The sequence below is a fragment of the Solea senegalensis genome, linkage group LG12, assembly GCF_019176455.1.
Source record: "Solea senegalensis isolate Sse05_10M linkage group LG12, IFAPA_SoseM_1, whole genome shotgun sequence".
Taxonomy (NCBI): domain Eukaryota; kingdom Metazoa; phylum Chordata; class Actinopteri; order Pleuronectiformes; family Soleidae; genus Solea; species Solea senegalensis.
The window spans coordinates 2,474,540-2,486,885 of NC_058032.1; the positions used below are offsets into that span (position 1 = coordinate 2,474,540).

At 40.2% G+C, this 12,346-nt stretch overlaps 1 protein-coding gene across 2 annotated transcripts in view; it reads right to left on the bottom strand.

Annotated features, from left to right (window-relative positions):
* Positions 1 to 1,913: 1,913 nt before the first annotated feature.
* Positions 1,914 to 12,346, bottom strand: part of rxfp1 (relaxin family peptide receptor 1) — a 67,605-nt gene continuing 57,172 nt past the window's right edge. The window contains exons 15-18 of one of the 2 annotated variants that reach the window (XM_044039729.1): positions 11,498 to 11,727; positions 6,727 to 7,137; positions 5,027 to 5,245; positions 1,914 to 3,168 (exon numbers count right to left, since the gene is read on the bottom strand). In XM_044039729.1, coding sequence (XP_043895664.1) covers positions 2,756 to 3,168; positions 5,027 to 5,245; positions 6,727 to 7,137; positions 11,498 to 11,727 — 1,273 coding nt within the window. In that variant the 3' untranslated portion in view covers positions 1,914 to 2,755. The remainder of the gene's footprint in view (positions 3,169 to 5,026; positions 5,246 to 6,726; positions 7,138 to 11,497; positions 11,728 to 12,346) is intronic. The other variant, XM_044039730.1, reaches the window with a different exon arrangement.

The window sequence follows — 12,346 nt, forward strand, 5'->3', positions numbered from 1 at the left end:
CAGCAGGATGTGTTTTCAAATATGATAACAAAACAAAAATCTCATCGACCCACCAGTTGTACAAAAGTTCAAATTAACGTGACCTCAAAGACAATGATACACTTTTCTCCTCAAAATTAGTTTGAGAACATGAGTTGCTCATTTAGCTTTTTTTTGTTCACAGGAGAAAGTTTCTATACAGCAGCCTCACACGGGCAATAGAGAACATTAACAACAACGACTAACTATTAAAGCACTTAATGAAGATACAAAAACACAGGGGGGATGTGATTGTTTTCACTGCACTGCCAAGGGGTTTGGCTCGTCTGCTTGGCATAAACTTGATTCATCATCCTGATTTGTGCCTTCCAATTTTTTATAATAGTTGGTGATAATAGCTGCTGATGTGATTTTAAATGTGCCCCTAGATTATGAATCGATTACTAATGAATCCACAACTAATTTGATAATCGATTCATCGGTTTGAAGCTTTTTTCATGATTGAAACAAGATTTCCAAACTTTTAAGCTTCTTAAATGCTCTGGATAACAAAGAAATCATTCAAAGTTAATCATTTTGGTTTGTGGACAAAACAAAACAAGACATTTGAGAACATCGTCATTTCAAAATTTTCGGACATTTTATGGACCAAACGATTAATCGAGAAAATGATCGACAGATTAACAGATTATGAAAATGATCGTTAGTTGCAGGTCTAACTTTAAGGTAATTTCAAATTAAAGGGTAGTTTTTACATCCTCTAACCTAAATTGTCAAACAGTAAAAGCTGAGGTAGGCAACATTGTTATGGGTGCTGTTGCGCAACAACCCCATAATAATCTTTCAGAGAGAGCATTAGACTTCCACACCTCCTCTCGGCTGCATTTTTAGCCTTAACCAATGGCACAGGGTGCACCCAGAGCCATCTCTCGGCATAGGCCATGTAGACAGTTGCCTATGGGGGGGCACTGGATGACCACAAAGAAAAATAATTTACATATGTATGTAGTATATACATATATATTAGTGCTGTCAACGTTAATGCGTTAATTTTGGCAATTAACTTAAATAATTGAACAAATATTTAAGTTAATTGTTTAGTTAGTTTACTTTCAGTGGCGACGTGTGCATGCAAACTGAACCAGTTACAAAGATTTAGAAAGATTTACTACCATGTTTAAAACATCAAGATGCTTTTTTTGGGCCAAATTTGCACTTTTAAAGTATAAAGATATATATAAGCTTCCGGCTTATTTTCACGATGAATCGCAATTAATTACAGAAAATTGTGCAATTAATTAGTTAATTTTTTCATCGATTGACAGCCCTAATTTGTATATATGCATATATATATGTATATATAAATATATATATATATATATATATATATATATATATATAAATCTACCCATTGGTGCCTTACTTCACTAAACAATGGAAGTCCAGACGTGTCAAATTTAAATGATCTGTGTTTTGTTTATTTGACCATTTTCTTTAATTTATTACTTTTATTACCATTTGTTACTATACTTATTACTCTATGTGTGTATTACTTATTACTATGTAGTGCTTTATTACTAGTTTATTAATGTTTTGGCCTCATTGTCGTCTGACATTCTCATACATCACAACATTTTCCAGCTTTGTTTGTCTGCTGTGTGTTGGATGACCGTGGACAGAGGAGACGGGAGGGGGCACCACAATGCATAGGGCCGGCCCTGCGTGCCTGATCCAAGCAGCTGTGTGTCACAGTCCTTTCGTGGTGAGGTTGCTGTTCCAGCATGAGCAACAAATGCCCAATGTCTGCAAAACAATCTAGACAAAAAAAAAAAAAAAGGTAAAAGCAATTAAACCTGTGTCATCGTGACCGTCTCAGGTCGTTTGTTGCATATTGAGTTCATGTGTCTGTCCATATGCGTCTGGTGGGAGGTACATTCAGCTATTTTCCAACCAATTTGACCTACTGCAGCTTTAATGGGAGCCGCCGTATCTGTATACCATACAGATATGAATATTGAGATAGTTTTGAAAATGTTTAACCCATATTCAGCCCTACTGCTTACTTTACAATACTGTAAAAGCAGTTTTTATCCATTCTCCTTTGAATTTTAGACAACGCAATGATAGTGTCGGAGTGAATTTACAAATTATGGATTTGTCTAGAAACCATAATCTGGCTAATGGTTTCTATCAATAAATAAAACATGTTTGTATAATTTATTAAGTCTGTGTGCGGGCTAAGCTTCAGGCTGTGAGGATACATTAAACAACCGTATAAACTACAGGCACTCGAAAGCTGCATTTCTCTGCATGTATATGTGATGGACTTTTCTGAGATGTTTTGACAGATTGCTTGCATTTTCAACCTGAAATGCAAAGGAAATCTAAACTTTGAATCTTTTTCCTGGATTGATAGCATTAAAAATCGACTATAGATGATATTCATGTAACAATAAATGAAAAAAAGGAAATCTATTTAATACATTTCTCTGGTGTAAAAATAACAAATAGCTTCTGCGCTTTCCAATAATAAGATACTTAATAATTTAGCCCTGGGACTTGTGAAGCTTCTAGTTTTATTTCTCCTTCCTGCTGTGATGGAGAATAGGCAAAACATGCAAACATTTCCAAAAATACTCATGAGTACAAATGATTTTTCAACCCTACAGGGAGAAATCAGGGCACAAATCACTGCGTGCCACTTTAAAAAGAGATTAAACGCTCTTATCTTTGACGATGAATGAAAGTGAATCACAATTGATTTGGCGGCAGACACCTAGATGAGTTCATTTGTTTGCACGTGGGTGAGCGTGTGGAGCACATTTCTTTTCTCTGAGCACACTGACAGGACTGTGCATTGCTTCGGCTGTTGCTGTGAGCCTACTGTAATGTCATTGTAGCTCTCATTGGTATTTTCCACAGGGGTGAGCTTGGCGACCGGGCTCGTCATTTTCAGAGGGTTTCCTGGGGTGAGGTCTTTGCTGTTCTCCTGCAGGGGCCACATTTCCTGCCAGGTGAGCGATGGATGATGAGCGTGATGACCGCTGAGCAGCGGCCGCCGCTGCCTGTAGTTCGCCCACACCTGAAGAATGGTCTCTTTGAAAGGTCGCGTCGTCAGCGTGTAAAGAATGGGGTTAAGTGCACTGTTGATGGGGAGGATAAATATAACCACCCAGGAGCTGATGGTACCTAGCAGAGGAGTGGGAAGAGAAAGATTGAAATCATTAAAACAGCAGATCCAAGAGTAAAGATCACAAAGTTAAGGAGAACATCTGCTTTCAAAGTTATTTGTGTGAAAAAAATGCAATAGATGTCTTGTAAAAAATAAGACGACGACACAGCCAGTATGAGTATATGAAGAAATTGTTGTTTTAATCCAACTAAACGTTGGAATTTTATAATACATGTAAACAACAAAACCTGTTTGGCAGTTGGAATAACACCCAGATTATGCTACCGGAAGTCAAATAATGGACTCTATCATATATCTAGACTTCCCACACCTGGCTAATACTATAATAGAATAAAATATAAAATAAAACAACAGTGTCAATAAATGTGTATATAAAAAAAATATCTTCTGAGCTTATTTCAAGAAATTTCACCTTGATCAGCCTCAGAGGTGACTTGCAAAATCTTGCAAAAAAGCTCTGCACCTTCCAAAAACGTCCAAGGACACCCTCTTTAACCCTTATACCAATAAAGCATGTGTTTACTTCCATTTCTTGTTTTATTTTGGGGAGTTTTACAGCAGTTGCATCTGTAATGTTGCATTACTGCCTGCAGCAAGGCTGTAAAAACTCTGACATTGTTCCGTGTAGCTCGATGGGCCTGCCGCAAAAAGTTTCCTCCAAGAAAGTCACTGAACTTGGGAGTGTTATAGTCGTACATCATGCCCAGCATCCGAAATCCCTCCCGACTTCACACAACTAACTGCAGTCACAACCTTGTTCGAAACAAGTGAAAAAGATCTGGTTCCAGGGGATTTAGATGCCAGTATGGTCGATGTGTGGAGGATGTGGCAATTCTCTTTCAGGCGGAGTCTTTATCTGCGCAGTAACCCCAATCACTCAGCCTGTTATTGCCACAGCATCATCATTCAAACAGCCACACATTTATTCTCCTGCTCAGTCTCACCATAGCCATGAAAGTGATGACGCCCCGCCTTAAAAGGCATCATTTTATAACGTATTGCTCATTATATTTGCAGACCCCAAACTATGGGTCCCAGACCCCCAGGAATCCACTGACCCCACTTTGAAAGGGGCAATGTTCAAAACACTTTGTTACTTCTGATCTTCTTAAGTTCTTAAGCTCATATCTTCAGCGCTGCACAACTCTGCCAGGAGTAATAATTAGAAAGCAATGATTGTGTGAAGATCTTTGAGCACGTAGGAAAACTGAGAAAATGAAATTGACGCTGGAAACAAAGCAACACAGTTTTTTAGCGTGGGGCGGCCAATGGAATGGATGACAGTGTTGACACCGACGCCACAAAAGCAATATTGCAAAGTTCTTGCCCTCAAACGTTCCACACAAACACAGATTAAACCAAACAACATTAAACTAGTAGGACCAATAAACTTCAACATGTGATGCAATGTGCAACGCATAAATATTTATTACAGATAAAAAGAAATGCTTTCATATGTTTCTGTGATTTAACAAGTTTTATAGTTTTGATTGAAACATAATACGAGTATTGATTAAATAAAATAAATTGCTTAAAAACCCACTAAGATGATTAAAGCAAAGTAATATGTTTTATTTTCCTGGTTTTACTGACAACGCAAGACCTGAAACTAGCGACTGAGACATGAAAAGTTTGAGATGTAGCCTCATGTTGTCATAGACTTATACACATAATGACAACTTTTTGCAACCAGTGGAACAACTGGTTTAAGACACTTCTGTATCTTTCTGTCAACCCCTGTGAATCCAAACCAACTGAGCTGAAGAATGGCACAGCACGACACAGAATGGATGGGCTTATTTGATACTCAAAATAAAGCATTTCCTTTAAATGGTTATAGCACTTCTACTATACCGGGAATCTCCACCTGCAGCAGTGACAGGATCTTGAGGATGAAAATCGGGATCCAGCAAAGGGAGTCAGTGACGACAATGGAGAAGAACCTTTTGGCGATGGTCACCTCTTTCTTGATGTGGTTGCTGTATTTTGTGGTCTGAGTGCCTGTCCTCTGGATGTTATAGAACATGCTTGCATAGGAAAGGACAATGATGAGGAACGCCACCAGGTTCAGACCTACGTAAAAAGAGATATTTGGTTAGTTGCAGGACTGCCATTGTGTACACACAAATTATTCCGACTGTGAATCTGAATCCCTTCATCTGAAAAGTGTAGATCTATTCTACACAAATGCTGAAACAACCGGGTTTTTTTGAGCAGTAAAATTAAGTCAAGCTACATCCTGTTTACAGTCTTCACCAGTGAAATGCTGCCGTCTGTCTTGGCATAAAATTAATCATATTTTATTCATTCATTTCATATTAACTTTTATTAACTTTGCTACTTCATAACGGAGTGTAGCGGGGAATATCACCGAACAAGAGATCTAATCAAGGCTTTTATATTTAAAGTTATACGCGCCACCGTTTTAGATAAAGACATGATGTGTTTGCAATTAGCTACAGAAAGTAGCTGAACAAAAGCTTCATAGCTGATTACTGAGATCTATGGTAGCATTTCCTCATTTCTGTTTCTTCTGCTGCATTTGTGACATATTTACCATTTTATGTGTTTGTATGGGAATGGGTGATGTGTGGGTGTGGTGTAGGGAAGGCGTTATTTTATTGATTTATTTTATTTTATCCTGTGAAGCACTTTGGCCCCCATTGAAATGTGTTTTCTGTGATCGGATAGCACTTGACCTGCTGCGGTGTGTGCCGCAGCCGCGGAACCAGCAGGCTCAGGCGCGACGCGCACCGCGGCCGCGGAGCCAGCGGAAACCGCAGGCGCGGCACGCACCGCAGCCGCGGAACCAGCAGGCTCCTCAAGCGCGACATGCACCGCAACCGTGGAGCCGGCGGAAACCACAGAAGAAGACGAAAAAGAAGACTTTGACTTCTTAACTTTAATTAAGGAAAACAATTTTCCAAACCAATCGTTCAGCTGCAGCTGACTGAGGGTGCAGCTCTTGACCAGTCCTGTCTACAGGATCTGTGCAGTAGTTCCAGTCGCCCCCTGTCCTTCTCTCACACAGTCCAGAACAGAACCAGCAGGCTCCTCAGGCGCGACACGCACCGCAGGCGCGCAGCCAGCGGACACCGCAGGCGCGCAGCCAGCGGACACCGCAGGCGCGCAGCCAGCGGACACCGCAGGCGCGCAGCCAGCGGACACCAAGTGCGGTGCGCCCGGCCCCTCCGGGATCCCACCTCGACTGAGTACAATCTGAACAGAATTTACAGAATCTATAATCTTCTGTAAATGCATGTGATGAAGTGCTATTCATGAGGTGTAAACGGGGCCTTTGAGTTAATGACTTTGTCTGGAAGGGGTTTTAATTTAAAATGGGTTTTGAATTTAAATTTATTTTCATTTTTATTTTATTGCTGCACAGCTGCACAGTGGGGCTTGTTGTAAAGTCATATCACTGGGGGTGTACTTATACATCCACATGTGACAAATAAAAACTTGAGGTGCGATATAAATAAATAAAGTCTGACTGATTGAAAACACAACAAAAATTAAAGGCTAAGCGGAATAGTGAGACTGAAAATACCCACCCAGGAAAATTACGATGGAGTAAACGTGAGCCCATAGCGTCTCAGGCTGCTCCGAGTGCAGAGGGAAGCAAACGCCATTTGTCCCGTAGAAGTTGCGAAACAGCCCCTTGCAGACCAACGGCAGGAAGGCGACGATGAAGCCGAACACCCAAATCCCGAGGAGGATCGTGACAGTTCGGCGCCAGCCCGGTGTCAAATACTGGAAAGGGTAGACGATGCAGATGTACTTCTCCAGAGTGAGATACGTGAGGAGCAGGACAGATACCTCAGTGGACAGCATGGCCAGAGAGCCGATGACCTGACACTGACTGCTGTCCATCCAGGCCTGAGCGTGCCGGTTGTACTCGCCTCGATACTTCAGGTCGTACGCGCCAATCATGAAGAGGTAGATGCCCATTAGTCCGTCTGCACCTGTGAGCAAAGAGAAGTGTATTTATGACAACAACACCCTGACTTTACAGCTGCTGCATTCAGTCGTGCATAGAAAGCAACCAAGGACAAATTCCGTGGTGCTTAGATTTAGATTTCCTGCAAGGCCAATGAGACAGGCCACTTGTCGTTCATTCATTCATTGTCAAGCGAGAGAGAGAAATGGACAGACTGTGATGAAATATAAAATGAAAGAGTGACCTTTTTATAGCAGCTGAATAAAGAGGATGCAGCAAACATAGATGTACATAGCATACCCTGAGAATTTCATGATTACTTTCTGCTTTTTATAAATATCTTTACATGTGGCTTCAACTGGAGCCTGTTTGAGAAATTTGCTGGAAATAATTCACTTTTAAGTTAAGTAAAAAAAAAAAAAGGGGGGGAGATTCAAATATCTGGACATAAATATTCATGTATAGAAATAAAGCAAATGCACAAGGGAAAATTATTTAACCAGTGGGGGTTTAAACTCTACATAAACGGGAGAGATTGGAAATGCCTTGATCTTCTTGAATGCATAACCATGCATCTTTTAATTTACACGCATATTAATATATCACTACTACATCCTCTTCCCTAGCAACAAAACCAAATGCGTTGTTTCCTGTCACACGTGATACTTTATCTGTCCTCGGGAAATCCTTCACAATGCGCAGCCGACAGTTTAAGGAGGAATTTGATTCACAGGCTGTAACTTCTGAAGAATTTCACCGCGGCTTCATCAGTCACCGCTTGATGTTTTGTTCCTTGCAAATACAGCAAATCCATGACCCAAACCCTCCTGACAGCCGCTCCTTTGATATGGATACCAGCGATCATCAAAAAGCATTTCTGATCTAACGCACGATGTATGTGATCTTTAAAGGCTCCCTGTATGTTTTTATGTTCGTGTATGTCATGTGATAATTGGACTGGTGAGAAGATTCACCGCCGACGGTCAGCTTCAGAAGCAAAACATACCAATCAATCTGTGTTTGTTTGTTTCTTCTGCACGTTTGTCGGGGTATTGTGATCGTCGACTTCGCTGCACGTTAGATACACAGTAAATTAAATGATGCTTTCATGTCCGAGTTCCCACAAGAACTGCAGCCAACATTAATTTGTAAAAGATTAAACTTGACACTCCGGCTGACTCAACTGGCCTCAACATCTTCTGCAACACGGGGCAGAGGGCGCACAGCAGCATGGACACGGACACGAGTGCTCGGAGAAATTACAGCCGAGAAAGTGATCAGAAAGTGAGGGTCAGACACAGAGAGAGGCAGAGAATATTAATGTGTGAAATGATGAGGGCAACTCCAGTGGTATAAATAATCAAATGATACACTGATTTCCAGGAGGAGTCGATCTTTTCAAGTTATCACTTCAGTAACAGTGATTCATCTGCACGGCTGCACGTCTCTGTCGCGTCTTTGTATTTCACACCTCAACTCCTTCAACTCTGTTTCACCCCTTTAATAACATGATTAAAAGCAACATGCATGCACGCCACGTGGGGGGGGGGGGATTTAATCCAGTGTTGTTTTAAAGAAATTAAAAGTATGGGAACTGTCCCACTAATTATCTTTAAGCCCTGTAAACTGCTACAATTTTTATTTAAAAAAGCATGCAGGTCCCACCAACATCCACGTAATAAACTTTTAAATGTTGACATACAAAGCAATTGAGTCGCAAAATGAGATGAGATTTAATAAGATATTTTCAGAGCTCTTAGCAGCAAAATCTTAGGCCACCATTGGAGTTTCTAATTTAAGTCAGTAAAGTTTATCTATTATAGGACCTATAAGTGAATATTAAGAGACAAGATACAAATACAATGGATAAAAACATAGATTCAAAGCCATAAAAAAACGTTAGCCACTGCCTGAAAGGCTCGATTGCTTTGGGAACAACTAAGACAGGACCAGGATGTTAAAACGTACTCTAAAATGAATGGGTAACCAGTGGAGGGTTATCTGAACAGCGTTTGAACTGCCTGGAGACGGTCAAGCTCTTTGTGTTTGAAAACACTGCTAAAAGGCCGTTATAGTAGTCTAAACCATTACCATTTCAACTTCGGGCCTTAGACACCAGAGATCCTAATTTGTCAATGTTCCCCAACTGGAAGAAGCATTTTCTCACTATTTTCTTGAGTGACATTGCTGGGTCAAAAATAACACCTATGTTCCTGAGGTTCTGGTGGACGAATGAGCCTAAAGCTCCAATTTAGCTTTAGGCTAAAGCTTTAATCCGTTTATTGGAACTCATCCAGGAAACTTGGGGAACATGTATGCATTTCTAACCCTAAGCCTCAAAATGTCTGCTTATTTATTTAACCACAAAAGGGCCAGAAAATGTCCTGTGAGTAAGAGCTTTTGCCAATTTATTTTTTTTAACGTTCAATATCTGACAACTTACTGCCTGTTAAAATAGCGTATTAACAACGTAAAAGGAAGGAAAAAAACAAACAAAAAAACACTGTAGTCGTACATGAACACCAGATTTTGCATTTTAAATTTTTAAGTTTGAACAGTATAAAACATATTTAAATTTGAGTTTTTGTCTGGAAATTATGTACAGGCTCTTTTCCACAACAAGTGAAATTATTGTAATAACCACATATGGGCTTTGGCTTAACAACTTCTCAGCTTTCAGAAACCATTGGAATTTTTGCGATAGCACAAACCGTCGTTTAATTGCAGTAAAGCAAAGTGCACTCGTGCTTCTGCAGGTTTAAGAGTTGAGTATTTAGTGTGAGTTACACTCACATTTGAACGACACCCCGACTCTCTTAACACGGTAAAACCTGTGTGTTCCTCCTGTCTCCGTCTGCTGTGAAAAAGGTCTATTGGACCAGGTTATTCAAGACATGTTTGAGCATATTGTATAAACAACATTTTATGCTTTCCTTGCTCCGTGCACTCACAAGAGTTGAGCTATATTTTCTCTCTGTATTCATAGCCGTAAAGGCGGTCTACACTCCCCTTCACCTAGTGAAGTTGCCTTTTTGTTGTATTCCAAACACACTTTTTCCCTGTAACTTATAGTTACAGTGGGAACAGTTGGTGGTCAACATGTGACAGGCGTTAATGGATCGTGGTGTCCTTCACCTCCTCAGGATCAGTTCAATTACATATACTGTATATATGAGACCTCACACTGGAAATAAAACCTTTTTACAAAGTGCAAAGCTGCATATGCACTTTGTGGATATTTTGATTATAATGTGGTACATTTCTGTGGAGTAGTCTTACAACGCACAGCCTCGAAATAACATACTTGAAATGAAAATAAAAAATAGATTTCAAAAGTGACAAAGATGATGTGCAACAGCACAAATTATCGGATGGATATCTTCTGTCATCTTGGTACATGAGTCAATGGCAATGCAATTATGTTGCTCACTGACTTGACAGGGTTGTCATCACGGTGCCGTTGCCATATTTTATGTCAGTTTTGTTTTATTAGCGTGTGGATTTCTGGGCTCAGATGGCTGTTATTAAATTCTGGGATGAGATTTTTTGTTATTTTTACATTCACTATTCATGAGAGAGTCTAACAATGTGCGTGATAGGAAATGTGTTGATGAAATGAGCTCTTAATCACACTGGACACAATTTCAGTGTGGAGATGTCTTTAAATCACAGGCGTCAGACTTTCCGGGGGTTTTGTTGATATTGTTATTTGTGCTCCCGTAGTTGTACATGGTGTAATTCTGGAGGTGAGGATTCTAAAGCAATGAGAAGGTAAATATAAAAGTGGACGAATTGTGAACTTGTCTTCTGTGACCCTTCTGTGACCATCCGTACTTCTCATTTCCGTAACTCCGAGACCGTTTGTGATATTTGGAAAATTCAAAAACTATGGACTGGTAACCTGTCCAGTGAAAGCAGAGAAATAGAGCTCTGCCCATTGTGACGCCAGCTTCTCAGCTTCACATCTTCCAGATATGGAAAGTCACAGTTATCTTGGAAAAAGGGGCAGAAACACTCACTAATTGAACATTTTTTGACAATACTACAGCCATAAAATCTTTGGTGCAGACTGCAGAATGTAAAAACCTTTGACTACACTGACCTTTGCTTACCAGAAATAGATTGCTTTTTTACCCCTCATTTGCATAATAATTATCTTCTGCAAAATAGATTGTTATTTTAAAGCCGTTACACATTTTGTAACAACATATGGAATTAGATTTGTGTCACCTTTCTCAAACAAAGCTTCTCACAAAGCCAGCAACACGTTTTCAGGAGCAAACAACACTTGAATGAAAAGAAATATCAATGAGATCATTCAGGATATTATTGACACAAATCTAATTCCACATAAACATACTTTTGGGTGGTAAATTCAGACTTACAGCAGAGGGAGATGATGCACATGGCGTGCAGCTTGTTCTCGGAGCGGATGTACGAGCGCATGCAGATGACAAAGATGTTGCCGAAGCAGGTGGTGGCGGACACCACCCAAACGAAGACCCTCAGCACGATGTTGGCCAGCAGATCCTCGAAGGACGAGATGCCGTCAGTGTTTGGCTTGCAGCTGCGCACGTGCGGAGCGTAGCCACAGTACTGGAACTTCTTGAAGTAGCTGGGATGGATGGAAGATGAAAGCAGATAATTTTTTCATGCAGACGACTAGATCTTATTTTGTGGAAGATTTTAATCCTGATGTGACATCCTGGTAAAATAAACATTAAATCTATGTGGACAGGTTTTATTTGCCCACTGGTTTGAGATATGGAGCATTTTTGCCTCGGTGCTAGTTTAACATGAGGGAGCCAAACGCCGTTTCTGGTGTTTTGATCTAAATGCTAATGAGACTTCATTTTAAGATGTATAATGTGTCGCCACTTTTTATCCACTCTACTAAAAATGAACATCCTGCACTGGTGATGTAATTTAAAACTCGAGTCCGTGCAGTAGCGGCCCCAAAGGTGCATGTACTCGACCACTCAGGAGTCACTTTTAGGCGTCAATCATAACATTTCACGACGGCAAATAATTCATCTGTCACATGTGATGTGACAAGAATGAACTAAAATAGAAGAAACCAATTATCGGTGTGTCCATTCTTATATATTGTACGTGGAAAACATTGTCATTTTTAATCATGTTAGCAGGCTAATATAGCTCGAGGCATTATAACTAAGGACTACAGGTGGGAACTAGCCTCAGGCTATAACCTGGCATATTTACATTTTGCATTG